The 25,530-nt window shown below is 40.2% G+C and overlaps 1 protein-coding gene across 10 annotated transcripts in view; it reads right to left on the bottom strand.

Moving 5' to 3' along the window:
- Positions 1 to 25,530, bottom strand: part of BMPER (BMP binding endothelial regulator) — a 159,050-nt gene that overhangs the window by 21,344 nt on the left and 112,176 nt on the right. For all 10 annotated transcript variants that reach the window (XM_035552489.2, XM_035552498.2, XM_035552490.2 and 7 more), the window contains one exon: positions 24,291 to 24,627. In XM_035552489.2, coding sequence (XP_035408382.1) covers positions 24,291 to 24,627 — 337 coding nt within the window. The remainder of the gene's footprint in view (positions 1 to 24,290; positions 24,628 to 25,530) is intronic.

Raw genomic sequence — 25,530 nt, 5'->3', positions numbered from 1 at the left:
TGACCGTCTTTAAGACACAATTAGCCTTACAATGTAGCAAGTCTTGTCTTCAGGTGTCTCATCTTCAGACTTACCTTTCCTGGGTAAAGACTGCACTTTCTGCTTTGATTCATGATAAATTTTGCAGAAAATGCTACAAAAAGTGAAGTGTTTTGTCCTTGCTCTCTGAAGTTATTTGTCTGGATGCAAACAACTTTGAGCCTCTGCTTTCTCAGAGTCTCTCCCAGAGATATGTGGCCAGGACTCATTCCTCTGAGGTGCAGCGTGGTGGCTCTTGAACATGTTGTCCAGAGAGAACTATTTTTCAAAATAATTCAGAAGAAACTCTCCAGAGTGCATGTGTGTATATACAGATTTGATCCTGTTGTAGTCCTAGGTCAGTAATGCAACAGGCTGTCTATTGGACTTCAGGTTAAACAAGGTCTTGTTTACTCAGTCACCCTTGTGTTGCATTTAATATCTTGCCATTTGCTAAAATTATAGCACAACAAGATCATAAATTTTAACACTGTCTCCCTCACCAAATAGATTAATAAAATCATATAGCATCTCCATGGAGATCTGTGCATCGTCAGCACACTCCACGTGGATATCAACTGTTGTCAGACCATACCTCTCTCCACTTACAAGTAAAGAATAGCACCGTTTAAGATATGAAGAAATTCTAAATGCATAAGATCTACTTACAGAGATTATGTTATTGTGAATGTCAAGCCCAGTGGTTCTTAGAGATCCCTTTATGTAACAGTAGCAGCAGCCATGGAAAGAAAGAATCAGGAGGCAACAAAGTCCTTGATCCCATCTGGGCAAAGAGTACAAAGGGAATCATCACATCTGCATGAAGAGAGTGATGGTGATGGAATATTAACAGAAGAGGCAGAGTCCCCGGAGTCAAACACTGTGGGAATGAGTAAAAGCCACGGAAGGAAATGGAGGCTAAAGGGAAAGGCACACAGTAAATATCTGCAGATGCTGCCATTTGCAACAGGGGCTGAACCAACAAGGACATAGTCACACACTTGCATAGCACCTACTAGCTTTGGAAAAAAAAAAAAAAAGAAAAAAAAAAAAGAGGGAAAAAAAACAGCCTCACCGGTGAAGGAATAGTCTTTTTAAGATCAAAAGTCAAGCAGCAATAAAATCCGTGTCAAAAAACACAGACAGAGGAGGTTGTGCATGCTCACTTTTGAACATCTGCACAGAGAAGCCACTTAAGTAACCATGCAACAGCATGGAAGAAACATCTGCAGTATGTAGACCACCAGCTGTGCAGTAATAATACTTTGAATATCCAGAGTGCCTTTCATCTGAATACTGCAAAGCATTTTCCAAACAAATTAAGCTTCACAACACCACTGTGAGCTTCTTATTTAATGGTAGGATTATTTCATCGTGCACCAAAATGCCATTGCCGCCAGAATGAAAACTAACACCTGTTTATCATCTCACAGAAATGTTGTAGAATTTACATGACGGGAAGTGATGTAGTTAAGTTAAAGTGCAGGAAGACTTGAGGTGGTCAAAATTAAATGTTAGGAAAATGAAAAAAGAGTATTACCCCCCTTTACTTTTTATGCAAAATGTCATGTTAAGTTTTATGCCCACATGCTGTTACTCTTTGGTCTTTATTTCACATTGGGAAGAGAATACTTCCTTGGGTATATACTTGTAGGGGTGTCTACAGATGTGCTCAGAAGTACAGAACATACCTTTCCTGGTTGTGTACACTCAATAAAATGTATTGCTGTGCATTGCAAATAGCTTTCCTTTGTACTCCTTCAGATCTGTTTTTATAAGGCATCCTGATGATTATACTAGAGCACTGCCTCCAAGGCAGCATGCCATCTAGTAAGTCCTAAAACAAATTTCTTGCTGTGTGTACTATCAGCTCCACAAGGTACTCTGTGTAAGCAGTTCTGTCCTGATTCTGCTGGGTTTGTGCTATCTGACTGTACATTCCTCAAGAACAAGGAGAAAGGCTGGAGAACATGATACTTGCAGATAGGAAATATTACGGACAACCCATTATCATTTCCTCTCTTTGCTTAATACGACCACTTTCAATCCAATGGAAATGTTAGTGGAAGAAGTAGTTTGATGGGTAAGTTATAGCAGCAAAGAAGACTACTTCATTATCCAATGAAGCTCTCTACTGACAGAACAACATATAATTGTTCTATATGGGAGAAACCATTCCAAATTCTTCAAAAATAAAGAAATATACATCTTTAAAATGTAAACTTTTCGAGGGTATCAATGAGATTCTTATCCTTGCTTGACACTAACACCCTAAGATGTTAACCTGTGAGGAAGGCTTTTTGATGATACTGTTAAATAAAAATTGTAGCTTGGACTTGCAGATGGCTAACTGAATTTTTAAGACATTGTTAATGATATTCAGATATTAAGCAAAAAGCTCTAGCTTCAGCTAAGGGGATATATTGTAAACATTTCCACATTGATCATCTCTGAGTTGGTCCCAGCTGGGCATGTGGTGGTTAACCTCAGACCAACTTTTCCCTTCTTCTAAGAAGTTGGTTATAAGAGGACACCGCCTGGCTTGAGAAAAGAAGGTTCTTTCATGATTAAAATTTTCCAGAAACACTTGGTGTTGTTGGTACAACTCTGTCCCTGCTGAAGCCCAGGGTAAAATTTTTTGTCTATAATGCCAGGTAAGGTTGGCCAGCACTAGCTGCTTTTGACGTCTCATCCCACACGACCAGCTCTGAAAAAGTTCTCTCATACTCACATCCTGACTTGTCTCCAAAAAGAGCTGTTTCTTTTCTCCATGGATGCAACTGAACACCTGTGCCAAGTTACTCACTATCCCGCCAGGACTGACTACTTCATTTTAAATAAACCATAAAATGGCATGAATTACTTGGGGAGAATAAAATGTTCCCTTTCAGTCTATACGTTCATTATTTTTTCTCTTGTATGCTGGTTTTGTATGTTTGTTTCAGATATGATTTTCCTTAGCCAAATTTCAAAATAGTGAATAGGAAGATTAAGTCTTAAAAAAATAAAGTATATCCTTTCCAGTTCTATCATACATAGGATAAGCAGTTATCTACTTTTTGATATGTGATCTCAACATGTTCACAGCCTCACCAACTCAGAACAACAGCACTAAAGAACTAGAGACTTTGAAAGGTTTCTGTCCCTTGGAATATTAAAATTTCTTACCAACACTTACTTCCATTTTGTTTTTCTGACACCATAACATTTGAACTATATTTTGTGTTTCAGTTTGGATAAACCTCAGAAAAAAACTGAGACCTAAGCCACACACTAGCTCTAACTCACCAGTTGAAATGATAGCATTGCATTGTTTCCACAAGACAAGGAGAAGCAAAATCTTCAATTCCAGACCCTACATCTGTTCCAATTTAGTAACAAACTAAACTCATTCTCCATCCCCCATAAGCATATCCGCACATACACACAATGGAACACTCAATTTTAAGGACATTTGCCTCTGGATCTGGATCCATGTTGGGCCACTGCTAGTTTCCAGACACAATCATAAATCAGTCCAGTTTCACTAGAAAGAAAGGAGATTCATAGAGAGCTCCAGGCAAAGATCTCTACCCAACTTTCCTAGCCCAAAATCTGGCTCTGCAGCAATACATTATATTTGTTTTCAGCAGTGGAATAATACTGCATACATTCATAATCTCACCAGGGACAATTTCTGAGATCGTTCCCCTTAACCCTCCTCCATCTGGTCCTTCACTGAGCTATATATCTTCAGAAATAGCTTTAAAACCATGTCTTTTCCTAACTCTGCTTTGAACCCCCTGGTTTAGAAATACAGTAGCAAGAACATGAATTGCTGGGAAGGGCAGCAAGGCTGAGTCTCTGCTCCAGGGACACTGGAGACCATGAGTCTGATGGACTTCATAACCAGACTCAGTCCTTTGATACCCAGGCTCAGAAAGTGCTCTTCTCCCTTCTCTTTCCATTCAAATAGAGTCTGAAATTTAAGGAAAATAGAAATACATTGCTAACACACTACAAAGACTGAAAATCATGAAGCAGAGAGGTGGCTGGTCACCCATTTACACATCTGTTTTGCACTGTGAACTATGTGAGGGTAATAGCTAACCCACTTGGTGTTTTTAATGCCAATCGGAAGCTGCAGTGTTATCAAGCAGTCCTGTATGCCTGAAATCAGCACATGAGCTTCAGAAGCATTTCATTTTGCCATGGTCCATTTTCAGACTTCATTTCACACTCAAGTACGTGGGCAATTTAGAGTCCCAAAAGTCAATGCATAGTATAAGTCAATGCAGTGTAAAATTTTTTTTATAGACCCAAGCATAACTACATTCACGTGCTAATACATGAATGCTGTTAAAAGTCAAAGTAGCTTGAAATCCCATTTTCCCTTGTATGTTTCCTGCTAAGCCTGTCCAGTTTGTATACTTTTTAACCTTGTGAAATATCCTAAATATCATATTTATGAGGCACTGGCAGGTTGAGATCCTTGGCATTAAAATCTCTTATTTAACAAGAAGTAATGTATTTGCCACAGAGTATTGACAATCATCCCACTGGACAGGTGGGGAAAGATTCCCAGAATCTTTATGTATCTTCTACTGAGGATGCTGCTTGGTGAGCTGCAAATTACTTATGTAAATGTCGAATAACAGAGGGAAGTCACCATCTCACTTAAATGCAACTTGCATACTGCTCACTGAATGGAAACAGCTTTCCACCCCAGGCTCAGCTCAAACCAGAGGCAGTTGTAAAATTATTTGCATTGATGATCACACCTCACATCTGTGAGGATGGAAGAGAGAAATGGCACCAAGCCTTTATTTTGTTCTTCACAAGCTGAAGGCAATGGGCAGATCCAACCAAGGAAGCCCTACCTTCCCCTCAGGAAGTGGGTACAGGAAAGCACAGGAATGGTGACAATGTGGGGAAGTGATTTCTCCCACATTACACGCAAGTCATTTCTTCAGCAGGTGGAGAATTGGCTCTGTCCCCATCTTCCTTCCTTCCCATCACTCTGCCTTGCAAGGCACTTCATTGCTACAGAGCATACACATTGGACTGTGGACACTGGCAGAGCCTCTCTTTATTTTTTGTTTTTACTTGCAGTGCAGTCCTGAGGATGAACAGAATGTACAGATCACACCCTATGACCACAGAGTGATATCTAAATCATGTTTCTGGGATGCACATGCTTCCTAGGGTTTCCTCTGATGCTGCCTGAAGCACCGCATACATGTGCTATCCATCCTCTCCAAATCCCAGCCCTCTACAAGGGCATGCCTAACACACAGCCTTCTGCATCTGACTTCCAAGAGCAGCAGGGAACATACGCAGCAGTGGAAGATGTCCCTGACTCGTCACTATCATCACATTGCTTGTCCAGTATTTTCCAGATTTTCTAGACATGCACTGTCCTGGCCCAAGGTCTTGGCTACATCATTTCAGATTAATCAGGGCTTAGCTATCCAGGTCAAAAGTGGGGTCATGAGGGGTAACATTCAAAATGGAGAGTTTGTCTTGACAACAGAAGAAACAAGTGCTGCCCCACATTTTAATCTGAAATAACACAGCACCAGTTTTCCAATAAATTTGTAAAAATCTGTTAAACTGACTAGACACCATCGGTCATGATGACAATCCCAGCATGTATTTTCTTTTTCCTGTTTTCTGTGCAATAAAGAGACCCAGAGAGGTTTTTCCATTCGTAAAACAAATGAGGAAATGTGAGGTTAAAGGCTGAAAAGAAGAGCTTGGCTAGGAGTAATTCTTCTTTACTGTTATAATTGTCTATGATTATTGTTATTATTATTGTATCATCAAAAGAAATAGCTCTATTGTTTTATGCAGCAGAAGTTGCAGGCCCCATGATTCATTGCATGCAGTTGTACAGTACTCTAGGCTAGGCTTAAAACACACTTCTCTCTTAATCCTGAAAAGATGTGTGAACCTGCACATACAACTTCCTGGGGTGGCCTCAAGAAAATCATCTCACCTGGAGTGAGACAGATGAAAATTTTGCCATTGAAGTCTGACCCTGAGCTGATGTAAAGGGCAGGAGAGCTGTATAGAAATTGCCAGGCCACAGGCTTGTACTGAGAGTATGAAGATAAAGCCCTTCTTTCATTCCCTGAAGCCAGTAACAACTGGCATTATGTGGTCCTTGCTCTCTTCTCACGTACTGCAACACAAAGGAACAATCCATATTAAGACATCCATTTAAAAGCAAAAGTAAAAATAAATTTCTCCATCTAGATATCCCATTGCATTGTCAGTCACACTTGCTGTCTTATCTCCAGGGAATTTCCAAACACTTTTTATTCTGGTTAGAGCGCAAATTCCTACCACACTAAGCAAACACCCCTGGCCCCTGGAGCAGCCCTTTTCCCAGAAACCTACGTAGGAAAACCCATGGCACTCTAAAAGACCACATGGTAGAACTGAACCTTTCATTCTAAATCCACATTTATTGCTGTTTCCAGCCACCACAGGAGTCACACAGCATAGTCAGAAGTCAGAAAACGCAGACACTAGAGATCAGCTAAATGGCAAATATATTTCACTTGTCAGGTGCAGATCAAGCACCCTGCTGTTGTCCTCAACACTGGACTGTCTCCCCATCTCAGAGAGACTCTGAAATCTGGTCTGACCTCAATGCTGCAGTCATTTGCAGTCATTGCAGGTGCCAATTCTTTCTGCAGTCTGCATTTCCAACCTCCCTTCCTTAAAACTTGCTCCCCAGCAATGCTGCCATGAGCTCAATAGAGAACACTGATATTAGTAAAGCTGTTGGGTTCATAGAAGACATCAACACATCACAGCAAGCCCCTCCACAACCACATTTCTGCTCTCTGCCCACTAACTGGGCAACGAAGACAAAGTAAAATCCCCAGTGCTGAGCCAATGGATAAGCCGCCAGGAAATTTCAAACTGCTCTAAGCATGACAGCCAACGGAAACCATGATGTAAAGTTCAAAAGAAGGTCACTGCTTCAGAATCTCTTTCTAAAGAGAGATTTTGTTATGGTTTTCCTTTTGCATGCATACATCAATAGAGCTAGAGTACCAGAGACAGACAGAGAAGAAGGGTGGATGTATAAAGAAGATCCAAAATAAATTTGAAAGTACTTTTTGCCTGGTGGTTCAGGCACATATTTTCAGCCTTTGGTACATTCTGTGCATCTGCAAAACTCTACGCTGACAGGCACGAAAGTAGTTTAAGTGGCTGCCCATGTTCTGCACAGCTGATAACCCACTTTCAACATAAGGCTGGGGGAGCTGGACAGACAACTTGGAGCTGCCTGACAACCATCCAGAGGGTTCACTCTGAATTTGGAGGCTTTATCTTGCATATTCACATTGTAAGGCTTTGATTGAGGTATCACTGGGCTGGCTTATAGGTAATATGTGGCAGAGCTGGGACTGAGCCTCAGACCCACCTATGCATCCATCTCCAAAAGACCAGCCACCATATGAAGGCCTTGTCAAAAAAATTTACATTTCATCTAAAGCTTTGGAGATTCAAAAGGAAAGCTTTGGGAACCTGGAGACAAGGGCTTGCTTCCTTGCAATGGGACTTCTCTCCTCTCCTGTCTCTAAATGGGCTACAGTTGGGTATATGACCACACTGCTTGCAGGTTTTCTATTTATTATTGTAACAACACAGAGAAGTATTACATTTAAGTGGGTGCTTCCTCTTTCATTAGGATTGGATCACCTTTGTATTAAGCAAGGAAAATAAAACAACCTTGGGTTTTACGCCAGAAACTGTCTGTTCTGCTTGGACTAAGGTCCTCTAGGAACTCTGCACAAGCTAAAACGGTAGATTTAAGGTATTTTGTCTCGTGCAATTTGGATGTAGACTTAGGTTTTTCGGAAGTAAAACAGAAATATGACACCAGTTTAGCCCCAGGTGTTTTCCTCCCTCATGTTGTGCTTCATGGCAGTTTTCCATATTTGAAGGCTATCCCACATGGAAACTCATCTCTTAATACAACCCACAATCATTTATGTGGCTATCCAGATCAAGCCTACAGAAGAACTCTGTGGAATCACAATGACAGAAAGCAGTTTCAGAGATGATCCATGCAAGCACCATGGCTACACTGCTGAGAAAGCTGTCATTCTGAAGGTCACCTCTAATCCCACTAACTGTAAATACATAATCTGCTAACTGGCTGCTAAAGAGTTCTTGGTGGGCTGTCAAAGTATTTGACAATACAAGCTGTTGTGGACCCTACTGGGGACTATACTTCTCATGAGGTGATCACTTGAAACTTCTGTAAGGTACAAAGCAAAAACACGAGACTGAACGTTTTGAGAAAAATCAACTCACAGTGGAAATCCCGGAGGAGAGACCAGCACATCTTCTCTCCTCCATGGCCACCATGAGTGCATCTCGAGTGCAGAATCCTCTGATAAAGAATTAAATGGCTTGTGGGTAGGAAATGACAAAGGGCAATTAAAATTATATTAAACTTTCTCATTGCTTTTCTCTGGTGTTTCCTGCAATACAAATGTCAGAAGATTAATTTGTTTACTGTGCACAGATGTAATGATAACCACAATTGCTTCCCAAAGAACATTCAGTACAGCAACACTGCAGGTCCCCTTCTACCACCACAGCATTTTTCCACTGCATCTCCTGGGGACTGCCATAGCTGGGAAGACCAGCGTGTGGTTCTGAAACCACAAGGCATCCTTCCTGGGCCCCGAGATCCAGGCCTGCTAAGAGTATGGGAGAAAAAAAACCACATGCTATCTACCAGAAAAAGACCAAGAGACACACCGTGCAACCATAGGCTACAATGCACCCTGTGCCACTAAAGGCAAAACTCATGTTTCTCTGTTTATATCAGTATTAAATTCATGCCACTATTCCTAATCTAAAAATATTATCAGTGAAAGGAGAAGCAGGTTAACAGATTAGTATTAGAAATGTTTCCATACAGACCCTAAACATGACTGTGACCTTACAGGCATGCACAAAAACTCATGCAAGGGTTTTTGCTGAAGCCAATCAGCAACTATTTAGCCAAGTGGCTGCCAGTTGCTGTAAATAAAACGCTTATCACATTGCAGTCTGGCCCACTGTCTGTTAAGCACATTTAAGTGAGAAGGCGAGTGATTCGTTTACGTTATTTTCATTTTTAGGACATGACTTTGACCTCAGTCATTTGTCTGAGCTGATCCCATAATGTTTCCCTTTTCTGAGTGACTATCAAAGTTCTCACAATGGCAGGAGGAAGATGTCCTCCTAGGCACTGCAGGAGCTTAGGATGTGTCAGATAAATGCATCAAAGAGGAGATTATTCCTGAATGCTAAAAGCCCACTGGACATATATATGACAGCCCCAAGGCAGCCTGACACTAGCATCCCTCAGCTGGGTCTGTTAGACAAACAGCTCATATTTTACTTAGAGCGAAAAAATCACACACACTATGGTTCTCTGACACTCTTTAATCTTAACACAGCTGCAAACTTCTTTCAGCAGAGAAACCTTCTGGGTGAATGTGACCTTTGGATAAATCCTCACATGTTCTCTGTGGTGGTATTTATTGTTGCAGTCAGGCTAATGATTCACTTTGTGAACAGCCCTGGGAGGGATTGTTTTTTCCAGCAGCCCCACAGACCTGTAAATATGTTCCTCCATCACTGTCACACCTGTACTGCAAAAGGGAAAAACAAAGGGTCAAAGGAAAAAAAGATGTTCTTTCACACACCTTCATTTGGGTTGCTGCACAGCCTGATAATCTGGAGCAAAAAGAGAACATTCATTTTTACAAGATATATTGGGGAATACTAAACATTTTTAAAGTTAAGGCAACTGGCTTCTGGTAGACTCTGTAATAAGTTATTACTCTTTTCTGGAACCACTAGCTACCAGGACATAATGCGTTTTCCTGAGCCAAAAGGAAAAGTAAGGCATCACTGCTCTTGAAGAACATTCCTCTTCAAAGCAGGCAATATATGCTACAAAAGACAAAGATAAAACCAGCAGGAGCCTTGAAAACTACACCATGAATCTCTTTGTTGGCTTTCAGCAATACCATTACTCTTCAGCTAAAGCTGGTGTTGTTACAGTTGACGCTCAATATCAAAAAAATTGTTTCTGTTCCTATTGCACATAAGAAAAATAATCCTCTCTTGATTGTTCCACACTCAGTTCACAACACAGTCCTTTTGGTGTTCTGCTGAACCACCAAGAAGCTTGAACCCAGTCTGACCATGTAATTTAACAGGCTCCAGGCTGCCAGGGAAGGGACATGTCAAAAACTCCTGGGAAAACTACTGCTCCTGCTCTAATTATAAGCTTCATGCTACTTCATGAAATACAATTCTGTCTAGAGCCCCAAGAGCTGACCTAGCCTCACTCTCACCACTTGACAAAAGATGGATCAAAGAGCTGGTTCGTGTCAAACTGGAGGGCTTTCTCACATCTGAATGGAAAGAGGACTTCAGAATTTTATTAGTATCTTAAGCTTAAAAATGAAGGATGCTGCCAGCCATGAGCCAGCATCTGCAGGAGATTAATTTCATGGAGACTGTTAAAAAATAGCAGTGTTCAGAAGTTTAGCAATGTATATAATTCGGGCAATAGTCAGAAGCAGGCAAAAGTACATATTCTGTATACGTACAAGTGATAGTCGTGTAATATGTTGGATTATGAGATCAGGCTCTGATCTCTGATTTTCCTGGCTCAAATTCTCTTGTATTCAGATACCTGATGTTTTTAAATGATAAAACTTCTAACACAAAAGCAAGAGCAATTGAGACCTGGAATGAGTTCAGCTGCGTTTTCTTGCTTCCCAGCATGGAGGAGTCTGTGCCACAAAAGTCACCAGACTGTCTGCAGTAATGGAGACATAGTCAAGGACTGGATAGATAAGAGGATCATACCAACTGTGGACTTCAGCAACCTGTGCTATCACAGCTTGAGATAGAAACATAACAGTAGGATACTGTAAAATGCTCAAATTACTGCTGTTCATATTGTAGACACTCCCCCGTTAGGCTATCAATCCAGCATTTTTCATGTACTCTATATAACCCCACCAATTCTGTCTCAAAGGGGCATATCCACAATTAAAGGGCTCTTTAAAGAAACACTGTAATGATATTTTATATAAAGCATTATAACACACACAATAACAAATTTTGTTATAAATTTTGTTTGAAAGTTTTTGTTTGAAAGACAAACAAATTCCTATCCTTGTAAAAGCTTGTTATTGGATGTCTATACCATGCAAACTTCTGTTTTCAGTCAGCATCCAGACTTAGTAGGCCTTAGGGGAAAAATCAAGCTTCATTTCCCCTCAGTCAATATTGGTTCTCAAGTCAGTAAATCATAATATTGACCACAACAGAAACCAGTAACTGTTTAATATCTTCTGGGTTTTAATTATAAACACTGAAGAAATTTGTCAAATCCTGATTTCCTAACCATATGGAAAAGCTTTTAAACATTTTGCATATACCACTGTTTATCAGGCCCATCACAGTTATGGAACCAAAACATATTCCAACAACAATGCTTTGAGCATGTACATGGGATCTTTAACTTTAGGTACGACTTTGAACACAGTATCTGCATCTGCTCCAAGGATAGTGAGGACAGTTACGATAATAAATAGCATCTTTTTATGTCACAAGAGTTATTAATTCCAGTCCCATAGTTAAATTACTTCTGTCTATATAAAACTGCAAGTTTCAAATATGTGGAATGTTGAGGAAAAAACCCTATACTATTCCATTACTAGAAAACACTCCTGGCCAAGTACTTTATCATTTGGAAAGAGAGTATATGAATAGCAACAAGAGACAAAGAAATAAAAGAGACAGGTGAAGGAAAATCTCAGGACTACTAGACAGCACAGTTTGTATGCAGCTGATAAGAGAAACACGTAAAGTGAATTCCTAGCCTCAAAAAACAGATGGGAATCCTGGCCAGAGACAATGTCTGGCTACCCTGTAACACAGGCTGCAACTATGGAATAGATTATGTCAATTCAGACAGCAGTCTAGAGATCTTATGAGAGAGTATGGTCTTATGAGACAATACCTGCCACAGAAGGTTGTTCTCTCATTGTCTCCATACCTCCGTGTTTTGTGTGATCTAGCCAAGTCATGCAGAGCACACATTTCACAGGTAGCTGCTAACCACATTCCTCATGTGCAGGGGATAGGTAGACATCAGTTTGAAAAGACTTTCTAGAGATCAAAGTAACCAGAGAGAAACTATCCAGATCAGTGCAGGTGAGTAAAAGGTGAGCTGGAAGATGAACCACGTCACATCACTAATGGGCTGAAATGTCTCTGTACTGTACCTCAATTTTGTGCTCTCATAGTGGGTTTTGTGTTTGGTTGGTTGGTAGGTTTTGTTTGTTTGAAATCAGATTTGCTGCTAATGGTTGCAGTGAAGATCTGGGCCTTCTATAAACTGAAGAATTGTGATGCAAATGGTAGCAACTGCATATTTCAGATGTTGACTAAACACAGCCTAATTACTATATAGGATCGGAGGGCATTTACAATGCCAATGGCAAATAAAATAGTCACCTGTCTGTGGGATCTTTTCTCTGATTACAATATGACTTTCAACCCATTCAGCTGATATTTTGGTGACCCTTCCTCATATTGTTAGCAAGTGGCCATTGCCTTTGGAAACAAGGGCAAGACATGCATTGCTCAAGCCATGTAGTCTGTAATCCTTTTTTGAAAAGGTTTTGTGTACCCACAGCAAATCCTGAAACCATTGAAAGTTTCTGTCACCCTCTGAGGACATCTATGATCTAAGTCATCACTTTGCCATGTTGAAAAATATTCCTCCTGAGAGCATGCAATCTTTTTTTTTTTTTTTTCTCCATGAAGAGTGGCCTGACAAATCAGTACAGCAGAGAAAAAGCCTGTAGACACACAGGTGAGCAGAATAAAATGGGCTTTCAAAAGTCAGCCTAGTCCTTGATATACGAGAACACAGTATGTTTTTTTTTCCCCGTGTATTGACACTTCCTGCTCCAAAAGCAAGTCATCTATAGTTCATGCCTCAATCCATTACTAAGTTTTGATTTTGCATTAGGTTTTCACTTACCAAAGACACATTACTACACGGAGTATTACCAGGCTGTCATTTAACTGGGCCTTAAAAGAGCAGAGACGATTTAGCTCCTTGAAGAGCAGTAACGCTTTCTTCTGAAAGTTTTAGAAGAATGTGCACTTTGACCAGAATAAGACAATACACTTCTTGTGCATGTGAAAACCTCTTAAATACCATCAGAAGGACTCAAGCTTCAGGCAAGGAACCAGGCACTTTCACATTTTAATCTCAAATCTACACTTGGCTTCCTGCACAGCAAAGGACTCTTTCTTCATTTCAACAACTTTAAACCAAGGTGCAGTGAGAATTAAATGTTTACACTGCAATTTGAAAATGTAAAGTGCTAAGAAGGAACACTTAGGAAATGAACTTTGTAAACTTTTTCCTTGCTGCCATGGTATCCACCATCCTCAACAGCCTCTTACTTCATGTATTCATAGAGTACATAAGCTTAAGCACTCACACTCTGTAAACTACATACCTCACTTGAGAGCTGATGTACAAAAATCAGCTGTCTGAATACCTTAACACTTACGACAGCTTCCTCTGGACTGATCATAAGAGAAATGACTTGTTATTAATTTTCACATACTGAATTTATTTTAGCTTTTATGTTTCAGGAATATTATATAAACAGAATGTTATTTGTAGGAGTACCCAGGAATGCAAGAAAACATATGGCTCCAACTCCCTTCAGTATTTCCAGCACATTCCCCACCAATTTTAATTTCAACTGACTTAAATGGGGGATTCAGGGAGAGACTTAAAAGCTCTCACCCTCTTTATACCTTGATGAAGATGTGAAATCACAGCACCTGCTCTCACATATGCGAAGCCCTCCATTTGGGTGAAAAAAGATTCCTCTTGCTCCCTTTGGGTGAAGAAGGTACCGATTATAGTATATTTTGGATCTGGTGTCATTTTAGTTCCTCTCCTGCTCCAGGATAGCACAGTCAGGCTCTAGTCCTGAGACCTCTCATTGTACTATCATAAGTCTACGCCTGCTCTGATGAGTCCACCAGAGGCACAGTTAATTATGAGAGCAGAGCCATGCATGCACACTTCTACATGGTGTCTCAGTAGTTTAAAAGGTGATTGAACCTGAAACAAATACATGTGCATGCAGTTTGTTCCCCATACCTTAGGCATTCTAATGGTAAATACTTGAGATGAATAAATACATATTCCTGTACAAACACAAGTACCTCCCTATCTTGCCTTACTTCCTACAAGTCTGCCCTTTACTCTGCAGCTGTGATGCTCTATAGAGTACAATAACCCTCTGGTGCCAAGATGTGGAGGTCCCAAGCCCTCATCAGCACTGGTTCTGCTGGGCCCATGTGCTTGGGGTTAAATGGGGGCTGCATCTGCCTCTCATCAAGATCCCAGTGTCTGAAACTCAACCTGCATTTGCTCTCAGTATTCCACTGTCAAAGTAGGCAACATTTTGCAGGTGGAATGACAGCAGCAGAGGCCTCCCAAAACAGCTTGTACTGTGCTTGTTTGTGAGGCTGTAAACATCACCAGAAATGTGAGATTGTGGTTACTTCATTTGCTGCAAAGACTGAAGGACAAATGAAGCTTGAGCAATTAACAGCAGTTAATTACTTTACATGCTAGCACTAGGTATACGTGAGAGAGCAAATATGGAACCTTCACACACCTATCAATACAGCGAGGCAATTCAAGAGGCAATAGGCACAAAATGGAGCACAGGAGGTTCCCTCTGAACACCAGGAAGTTCTTCTGTTCTATGCGGGTGACGGAGCACTGGCACAGGTTGCCCAGAGAGGTTGAGGAGTCTCCTCCTTGGAGATCTTCAAAAGCCACCTGGATGTGGTCCTGGGCAACCCGCTCAAGGTGGCCTTGCTTGAATAGGGGGGTTGGACCAGGTGACCTCCAGAGGTCCCTTCCCACCTGAGCCATTCTGTGATTCTGAGCTCTTACGGGGATGGACAGTGAGATCTTCACTACAGATTGTTACTTCATACCATAGAGGGCTACCGAAATGCTCACATAACACAAAGGTCCCCAGAGATCTCTAAGACTGGGAACAGATTTCTTGGATGCCCTGCAGGATTTAGGAAACAACAGCAAAACTGAAGGAAAAACCTTCAGCTACTACTGAAAAACAACCACCAGAAAGCTTTCAGTTAAGTTTCAGTTAACCTGTATAAAGTCTCCAGAACAGCCCCCTCACAAGTGACAATACAGCTCTCCACCACAGCAAAAACAGGCACAATAAGCTGCTCTGGGTTGTCAAAACCTTCCTAAGGCAAACTTTCTACAGAAAAGTTTTTTTTGTGTTGGTCACGGCTCACGTCCTGCTTTGTCTGGTTATCCTGCCAGAAGCATAAATGAACTAATAAGAATAACAGGAGGATTAGGTTAAGCTTATTTTTTAAAAATTTCCCACAAATTCATCTCATTTGCCTGCTTATAAACACCCTCGTTCATCTTTGCTGTGTCTAATTAGGCAGGATATACTGCAGGTGGCTTAAAATAGGAGCTGAAATATAGTAGCTTCGCAGTTATGCATGTTAAAGGAAAGGTAATTAAAATTTCATGCTATGAGATGTAAACTGATCATCTCAGGGGCCTGAATGGGATTTCTCCTCCATATACGACATGGTACAGTCGGCCAGCTACAGTATGGGTGGGTTTCCTCTTCCTCAAAAAAATTACTAGCTTCTGCCTGAGGCAGAATATAAGATGTGATGGGTTAGTTTCCTGAATTATTTATTCACGGAAATAGCATCTTTATATTTTATTTAAAATCAATACTGCAATAAACTTAAAACATAAAAAGCTAAAATTAAATAAAATCCAGCTGGCAAAGAAAGCTTTGCTGTGAACATGTCTCAGAAGCTAATTACAATGCGATCGAACAGAGGTCTTGTGCTTTGTAGCAGCTGTAGTTAAAATTCTGTGGTATCTGAGAGAGAGACAGAGTGATTTTCTCTGATGATGCTGACAACTTTTCTGCATAGCATCCCTCCAAATGTGAGATTTATTGTCATAGTTAAAAAGAATACTTCAGAGTAGCAAGTATTTTTGTTTTGGGAATGGATCAAATTGCACTAACTGGCAGGTGGAGTCTTTTAAAAGATTTTCACAAGGGAGGATATCACACTGCTTTTCTACCAGTTCCTCCCCACACCTGCTCTCCTTTTCTTTTTAAAAATCATGCATTTTATTCTATTACTGAGACATCAAGCATATTTTTCAGAAAGTGAAAGGACTCTTTCCAAAAATATTTATGCAATAGGGATATGCTTGTATTTTGCCAGAAAAAAAGTAATAGTCCTAGGGCACACTCATGCTTACTGTGATATAGAGGCACTTTAAAATTGCAGCTCTAATAAGGACATTGGGGATGGGGAACTCTGTATTAAAGAAGTTTTGCCTGGGACGTGTTTAAAAGCCTATCAGATAAGCTTTGAAAAATGTGAAGGATGGCAGGCCCAAGAGTTGCAGAGTTTTTCTATGAACATCTTACAGCCAAGAAGAAAGAACCTCAAATTAAGAGAGATCCCTCAGTTGCCTGGGGTCAGCCAAATTATGTTGTCTGCTTTGCAAAGCCACCCCTTAGACTTCACTCTGCAAAAAAAAGTGGCAGGCAGACAGGATCTGGGTACCCCAATATGAATGCATTTCACTTCATTTACTCCAGTAAAAAAAAACGACCCTCTGTCTCCGAACCAGCTGAATCTTAAATTGTCTGTAGAACAGCAGATGGTGGAAAGACTAACTCAGGACTACTAATGCATAGATCAGCATTATATACCCGCATGGGACAAGGATGGTCACAATGATGACATCTTGTCCCTCAAATATAGCAAAATTCCCACTGGTTTCAATGAACCAGGATTTTATCCCACAACTCCAAGGCACTGTGGGCAAAAGAGTAACAACAAAACAACAAATAAAATAGTAACTAAAAAAAAAATACAAATGCTACAAAATGACCAAAACTCTATTAAGAGTAACCCAGGAACAACAAGTTCTGAAAATGCACTCTACATTGACAAATGAGAAGTGCATTTATGGCACCGTGCTTGTACTGTTAGATGTATCTCCCTCTCCTTCCTTCCCCATACTTCCTACCATCCTTCAGGATCTCTTCTGTCATAGTCAAATTGACCTTACATTTTCACATATAGAGTCTCACATCTGTCAGACAGAGGGCAATGTAGAAGACAGCATTTTGTTATGAAACACCTGACTTGAATTTCATTGGGCCAGGTAATAAACCAAAAACAAATGAAGTTTTACTAGGCAGAAGCAGGTTTTTGTAATAAGTGTCTATATATCTGCATGCACAATAATCACAAATTGAGCTCTTTCCTGGCAAAGAGCAGAAAGAAGCCTCATATTGCACTTGGAACCAGTAGAAAGTAGCATTTCATTCAGTGTAAAAGGACAACATCAGGTAGGGTTGTGATCATGTAATTAGGTAAGCAAAACAAACACATTTTAAACATGCCGTCTGTGAAGCAAAGGAAACTTCTCTGAGTTTTAATCACAGAATAATATGTTGCTTCATCTGGTTTTCCTATAAAAATCTTTCCTTGTTTAAAAAAAAAAAAATCATTAACTTTCCATATAGGGAAACACAAAGTGGGTCATCAGGGAAGCGTGCGTTTCTTGGTTGGATGCAAGCCATAGATGGTCCCAGGTGAACGGTGTCTGTCCAACACCACAGTCTTGTTAGATTTTGGAGCCCTCTCCACCCTCATCCTCCCCCCCGCCCTCTCCCAATACCTCAACAGGAAAGGAGACATCTGTGAATCCTCTGGCGCTGCTTCAACGTTTTACAGCTGTAATAACCGCTGATACAAAGAGAAGAATGTTTTCTAGCCCCATATTCCCGAGGTACTTTTCTAAACAGACACAAGTGAACAGGGCTTGGTTACGAGAAAAATACCCCACCAGGGGCAGGGGCGTGGGGGAAAGATGAAGAGGAATCATGATACGCAGATAAGTGAGCTCAGCTCAGGTTCAGATTTATCTTTCCTGACCACTCAACCTATTTGTCCAAATCCAAGCTTCTAATCCTTAAAACTAAGCACTATTTTTTTGGCAGCTTGCACTCACTTTTGGCTACTTCAAATGAAAAATACTTCAAGGAGGAGGCTTAGAACAGTGGTGATCTATACCTTTATATATATTTATTTATTTATTTATACATACTGTGGTATTTTTGCAGCACCCCTTACTGTCAGCATATGGGTAGCAAAGTTTGATACTTGCTGCTGTATCTCCCAAAGTGCATCAGACACCACAAAGACTGTTTTCTCCCACTTGTTAGCACTGCCAGTCACTAGCACTGTAAGTCATGATGCCTTTTACCTGCATGTCAGTGAGCTCAGCACAGTGTTACACAAGATGCACAGGTGTGACTCGATGGCTGACATTTAGAAGTGGTTTCAGGAGTAATGTCAGTTCTTATAAGGGCACAAAGTAAAGGCAGCCCAGCCAGATTTGTGTGGAGAATGCATGCCCAAGCACAAGTACTCTAGTAAGGCCTGGGAACACCAGCTCTCCTATGGCCTATGCCTTCAGGCTTAGTCCTTTGCACTCTACTCCAATGCTGATCTGCAAAGGATCGCCTTGTGTAAGTAAAGTGACATAAAGCAGAGTATTTCTGTACAGAAAGCCTGAATTATTAAGCGCTTTCTAATGCAAGCAGCTAAAGCTCTAGTGGGTAACTTCAAATGGATGAAAGACTTAAAGATGCTGAACAGAGCAGACTGAGAAAGGGAGCATCTAGCTCATGGGAAACTCAAGTCCTGGTGAAGATTTGTTTAAAAAAAAAAATACAATTATAATTTCAAATATTTTTAAATTCCTTCCAAACCAGAAGCTCCCTGGGCTGCACAGCTGCTTAGTGACAATTTGCCCAAGAAGCTGAGTAAATTGTTTCATCCTGAGCTCCCCTTTGCTGTGGTTACACTGCTGTTAGTACCCAGACTCAAGGCCAGCTTTAGAAAGGTGGTTAGACAGGAGCAGGAACACCGTTACCTTAGCACAAGAGTGAGTGGGAGCAAGAAAACTTGCACTGCACTGGGACTGCACAGGGGCCATCCAAAGCTTCATGCCATCGATCCTTCATTTGAGCCAACACCACTAGCCTGTCTTGAAGGGGAGACAGGCCAGTTCTGCCACTGTGGGTGGACATACAGATTTAGAGGCTGGTGCAGGTGCAGGAGCAGGAAGAGGGGCAAGAGCAGCCCTCGTGAGCAGCCAGAGCTACAGTCACCCTTTGGTTACACCACAGACAAGCCCCAGAGCAGCCTGACCCCGGCTGGAGCAGCACAGGCAACTGCTGTGCCCACATGCACAGCCAGAACCAGAAAATCTCACAGGGAGAATTTTGCAATATGCACCCTTGGCAGAAAGCAGAGGGCTACAGAGCTCCTAATTCCACCCACTCCTTGAACACTTGAAGCGGGACTGTCTGAAGTCATTCTTCAGACGACATTTCTTTTGCACCGTCCCACTGAGTGAACACAGGGGCATAACCACATGAATTTTACAGCTGTAGGATATCATTGTTAACAGGAGAAAAAAAACTTAAAACCTTCTGCTTCAAAGCCACAAACCCTTAGTCCCCATCTTTTAAACAGAGCTCGTAATTAACTTTGCGATGCTGCAGCTTGCATGTTCTCTGCAACTATTCACGACATATCTGTCAAACTGAGTAACAGGGAGCTGATGGATTACACAGAATTGCAACTTATGTACTGATGCTAAACAATAACATTTCCTCTAGTTAAATGGAAATTTTGAGAAAAACTGCAAGACTGAAAAGTTAACTGTGAAAAGTTAATTAGTTAACTGGAAAAGAAACTCATTAACTGAATAACCAAGAGCTAAGCTGGACTAAGATCAGCCACAATCACAAGGAATATTTAAGACAGGAATTGCAGTAGAGTAGATTTGCAATTCCTGAATGCATTTGATTAAGTGATTCAAGCAAATGATGCTATTATTATGAAGCTCATCGTAAAATAATTAATATGATTAAATTTAGGTGTTTGAGAGAAAAAAACAAAACACCTCTTACAACAATTACAAAAGAGAAAAAGAGTAACTAATTTTTTGGTGTGCTACTGACTGTTAAAAATATAATAATAATAACAACAATAACAAAAATATAACTAACAGGATGAGTAATAATAATAAAAACACTTGTCTCAAGCACAATTTTCACAATCTCAAATAGGGAAATCTACTGCATGACAAAAACAAGACATTAAATATTTTTCCAAAGTTATGGCTGTAGAGGGAGTCTTAAGCAATGTCTAGCTAGTCGTTTATGAACTCAGCTGCTGTGTATGCATATTAGAGATGAGTGATACACTGATAATCGTGTTGATGTCACATTCCAAGTCTACCAGTGATACCAAACTGTTAAAAAAATCTACTAGAATTAAAAATGCTAATGAGGGCAGATATTACCAGGGGTATTATCTCCCTTCATGCTGCTTCCTGCAGCCCAACCTGCTCCGAGCAGTGCTGCTGTGCCTCTGTCAATCCCAACCCTGCACCCTCTGTTGGGTGCTGCCTGCTCCCAAGACGCATCAGCTGTGGTTGGGGCATGCCGGGCAGCTGCTCCCAATGCCATGGTGTTCCCCAGCCTCACCAGGACTAGAGCCATCTTCCTGCCCCTGCTGCAGCACAGCTCAAAGACGCAGAACAAGATTAGACATGGGATAGATATGGATCAGTAAGCACAGAAAGACCTCTTCTCCTTCCTCAAATCCCCCAAGCCCTAGGTCCTCATCCAAGACCTTAAAGAGTACCATAATAATTCTTAATAATGTGATAAGAGTATTTTCTGGTAACAGCAGCATGAAAAGTTCATATGGTGTTACTTATTATTTGTGCTGCTTATACTAAATAGCAGCTTCAATGTCTGAGTGCAAGTTTATTGCATACATGAACAAAATATTCCCCTCTAAAAAACCTTATACTGAGTAACCTTGGTAACATTTCCCCACCCCCCACTACACCCCACCCGCTCCCGCCTGGCAAGGAGTAATCCAGGCTGTTTAGCCATATTTATCAAAATAGACAAGAGGCAATGGTGATGACTGTCACTGATTAATCTCTTCATATCTTTACTCAGACTTTACCAAAATCTCCTGGAAATTCAAATTTTTTTTGCCTGTTTAAATGAACTTGCCTCCATAAAGTTCAGCCCTACGGGTTATTTTTAGAGTATTGCTCATAAGTACTGAACAACTAGCAATGCATTAAAAACAAACAAAAAAATACCAACCCCAAACTAAACAAAACAAACCGCAATTAAAAGCCCATAAAACGTGTCTAGTTACAAAACAAAGAATTAAAAGAGTGGTATAAAATTAGATTTTAAAACTGTTAGTTTGCAGTCCAGACTATTTCAAAATCCTTTCTTTTATGCTTACATTTTGCTTTGTTCTTCCACATACTTTGCAGAGACACAAGTCACCAAAGTTACGATATCAAAAAAAGGTGAAGGGCAACGTGCACAACAATTTCTTGTAAGGTGTCAAAGATCTATCAAGGTGAAACTCAGGACTTAGCTGTTCTTCACCCCATAACCATGCAATTCTATCTTTACTCTTTTAAACATTAACTATGTCCTTTTCACCTAGCAATCATGGTAATCTTGCTGTATATGTTTTTTGGATGTCCAACAAAAGGAGAAACAACAGCTGTAAAAAGAATGAGACTTAAAATGAATTTGAGATGTCTTCACAGAAATCTCATCAGTAACACAATGTTAGACAAATGTTTGCAATACATTGTTCACTGCCTTTTTTGGTATTTGCAGAAAACACACCGTAATTCATAACGTTCTGAGTTTATTTCTATTTCTGAGAATTCTTATTAGCAGCAGGTCACTAACAGAGCAGCGTAGTGAAAATGAGGCAATGTTGATAATATAGGCAAGAATCATCAAGAAAGATTAACTCTTGAGAAGGCAGTATTTCAAATAGAAAAATTCCATAATATGTAATGTTGGAGAATAAAAACTGAGAAGCTATTCAATTCAGAGAGAAGAAAAATAAAAATAAATAATAAAAAAGACCCTAATTTTATGCCTTTTTCACTGCCTTTATTGTTAGAAACTTGTTCACAGTCAGAAAAGAAGAACTGGAAAAAAATTAGCTAAACCTAACCTGAAATTAAAATATATTGATTATGTATGCTCTTCTAAAAGATCTCAGTAAAAATTTGTAAGTGTTAATTTAAATTTCTTTCAAATGTAATTAAGATTTTCTGCAGAAATATATCACCAACATCGGTCTCCTTGAAAAACGTTCATAAAAAATGAAGATCTCATAAGTAGTCATATTTTATAAATATATACACACACATATCTATATGTATATATAGATAAAGATTTATATTAGAAAGATTCCCTGAGTTTTCTTGAATGTGTTTACCATAATCTTTACCTGCTTGCAGGAATTTCCTGCTATGAAAAATGGCCATGATCATTGAATAAGTACTTTGCTACAACACTGTCCGTTTCTAAAAAGCAGCAGCATCGTACTAAATCCCATTAATTATTTTACACTTATATTTTATCTATGGCTCCCATATTTTTATCTGAGCATTCTAACTGGTGATATCTAAACAAACAAATGAACAGCTACTTCTGACAGTATATGATGGTCATTTCAAGTAAAGTTTCCTTAGGGAAAAATAAACTTTTCTCCAAAAGTACATATCTAATTAAATACTTGCTTGATGTCGTTGTCTTTCCAGGACAAGTAGGAGACAAGATTGTAAAGAAACAGAAATGCTCTATGGTAATTCTTGAGTGCAAGCATGTAGAGATTTTTTTTTTTCTGGCTGCTCTAGCCAAAATATAAATCATTTTCTGCTGTGGTGTCAGGAAGTGTATTGCAGTAAATTAATCACAAACTACTTCTAAGAAGGGACAAAAAAAAATCAACTGCAAAATGAAACAAATCTCTCTGAGCCTGTTTTCCATTTGCATTGTCATCACTTACCTTCAGAGGTTGATGGAAGTGAGATGGGAATGCCACTGAAATGGATTCAACAGATCCTGTGTGCATGTGTTAGCATCTCTAGCAGACTTTGCTGTGCCCCCAGCCATTGGAAAAGATAAAGTATTATAACCTGCTCACAGTACAATTTTCACTCTTTGCCAGGCTCCTAGCCTGGGATACACTACGGGAAACTAAATGCAGAAGCACAGAGACTACAAGCCAAACCATGAGGCTTCTTTTAGCATTTCCCAGTACCCAGCCATATTCTGGTGGGGTAGATAAAAGTCTTTCTGCCTCATTATAAAAGAAGAGAAAAGACAATTCATAAGGGAAATGGAATCATTTTAGAAAGCTTTTCCTAATAAGCCCAATAGTTCAGCAGATGTGTGCGAGTGGGGAAAGCTGGGAGCGCAGAGAGCAGGCAGCTCCATCAGCCATCACACGACTGTGACTCGCCTCGCTTTTATCTTTTATGTCAGGCAATCAAATGAAAAGCCAATTTTATTTACTAAGTGAGGGTCAAATAAACTCATGCCAATTAAAGAACAGAAATGTTGTCTCTGTGGTTTAGACTGGAAGCTTTTTAAAGACAAAAAATCTCAAATAATTCACTCAGAAAAGGCTTCTAGAATCCTCTCCTGCCTTCCTTTGTTCCCAGGGCAAGATGAACAAGCACTGAACGTTTGTTAACTCTACCCTTTCAAATTCTCACACTGACAAACTACACCATCCAAGAGGCAGAAGTAGCACTTGATATCCCTGCTTTAATAAAGTCATTTTTAAAAACCTTTCAGGAAGTCAAGCAACAGCAATTAAAGTCAGCCAGAGCTTTACAGATTACTTTGAAATTAGAAAGAGCTTACCAAAATGTTTCAAAATCTTTTGTTATCTTTTCACTCTCTTCTCAGTCTCCAAAACCACTTTTTTTTTTTTTTTTCTCTAGATGATCATAACCCTGTCTTTCTCCCTGTTAGCTGCTCAGGTCTGTATTAATTAGCTTATCCCCAACTCAGGAAAGTACTTCATAACTTATTAGGCCTAACTCTAAGCCTGTATATTAATTCTTAGCAAAAGTAGCTCAAAGCATGCACTCCAACACTGCTGAAATTGGGCCAATTGTGTGTGTTTTTTCTCCTTGTACAGTAACTTTTTTTTCTCCCTCCTCAGCAAGTCACACGTACCGGTAAAAAGTTGTATAATCCACCGTTGAATGACAGCCCTGAAACTCCCAGGCTTTGAGCTTCTGGCATTCCCGGTGAGCCCGGAGTTTCACTCTGACTGTCCCATGGCAGAGCTCAGGCACAGGTTTCCTCTGCGGACGATTGCAGAACTCATTGGACTCCACACGCCACGATTCAGCAAAGTCATCCACGTCAAATTTAAAATTCCCATCCCCCCCAATTAGGTCATCTCGCTTGTGCCCATTGTAGTTGCCACACAGACCACAGAGTTTGCCCTTCAGATGTGGTGCGGCCATGACTTCCACAAAACTGTCTCCATCCCATGAGATTTCCAAGCCTAAAAAAAGAAAGAGATGAGACAAAAATACATATTAAAAAAAGAGAGAGAAGAAATCGAGGATCACAAATTGTGCCTTACGTTTGTGAAACAGCGTTTCACGGGAAACTAGACAAAGCTACAGTTTTCCTCCTGACAATGCTGTTAGATATCTATATACCTCCCAGTAAATACCTCTGGCAAGTATAGAGTTTCTTAAACCACACTTGATTACAACATATGCAAGCCTGTCTCTGTTTACTTTTGTTCCTCCTTGCTATTGATTATGGTTATGCTAAAAAACTCAAGTGTCCAGTCTGTATCCACGGCAGAACTACTCTCAACACTGAAAGAGGGCTTTTGTGAAATTCTGCAAATTGAATTAGCTACAGCAAATTTCTAACAGACTTCAGAAGAGCCAGAATTTCAGCCTCCGTCACCCATTGTACAAGTCATGGGCATACAAAGGTGTCCACGCCCCCATGGGACTTTGCCAGTGACTACTGCCTAGAAAACATCCTTCTTTTTCTTGCCTAAAGAGGTGGTAACTTATTTGGGAAAATACAGCTGTTCCAAAAACAGTACTCTGTGCGGATAAAAAGAGACAAAAAGATGAGAGCAAGGAGATGCCAGATAGGTAAAACCGCTGTAAGAAGGCATTCTGAAAAGGATTCAAACGGTTCATTCAAAAGGTGTTAATTGCTATCCTTTGTATCCTTTTGAAGTTGTCATCACAAGTCAGCAGCACTGAGGAATGATGGTAGACATGGAACATTTATCTAGAGGCCAGGACGTAAGTGCTCTGCTACAATCTTTTACAGTAAGGTTTCATAATTCCAGTGCATCAAAATCAAAATTGCTTTCTGTCGGTGAAGTCTATTTTGTGTCTTTATTCACCTAAAAGCTAGATGTCTAGCTTAAGTC

The sequence above is a fragment of the Cygnus atratus genome, chromosome 2 (genome assembly GCF_013377495.2).
Source record: "Cygnus atratus isolate AKBS03 ecotype Queensland, Australia chromosome 2, CAtr_DNAZoo_HiC_assembly, whole genome shotgun sequence".
NCBI classification, from domain to species: Eukaryota; Metazoa; Chordata; class Aves; order Anseriformes; family Anatidae; genus Cygnus; species Cygnus atratus.
This window is presented reverse-complemented; position numbering and strand designations above follow the sequence as displayed.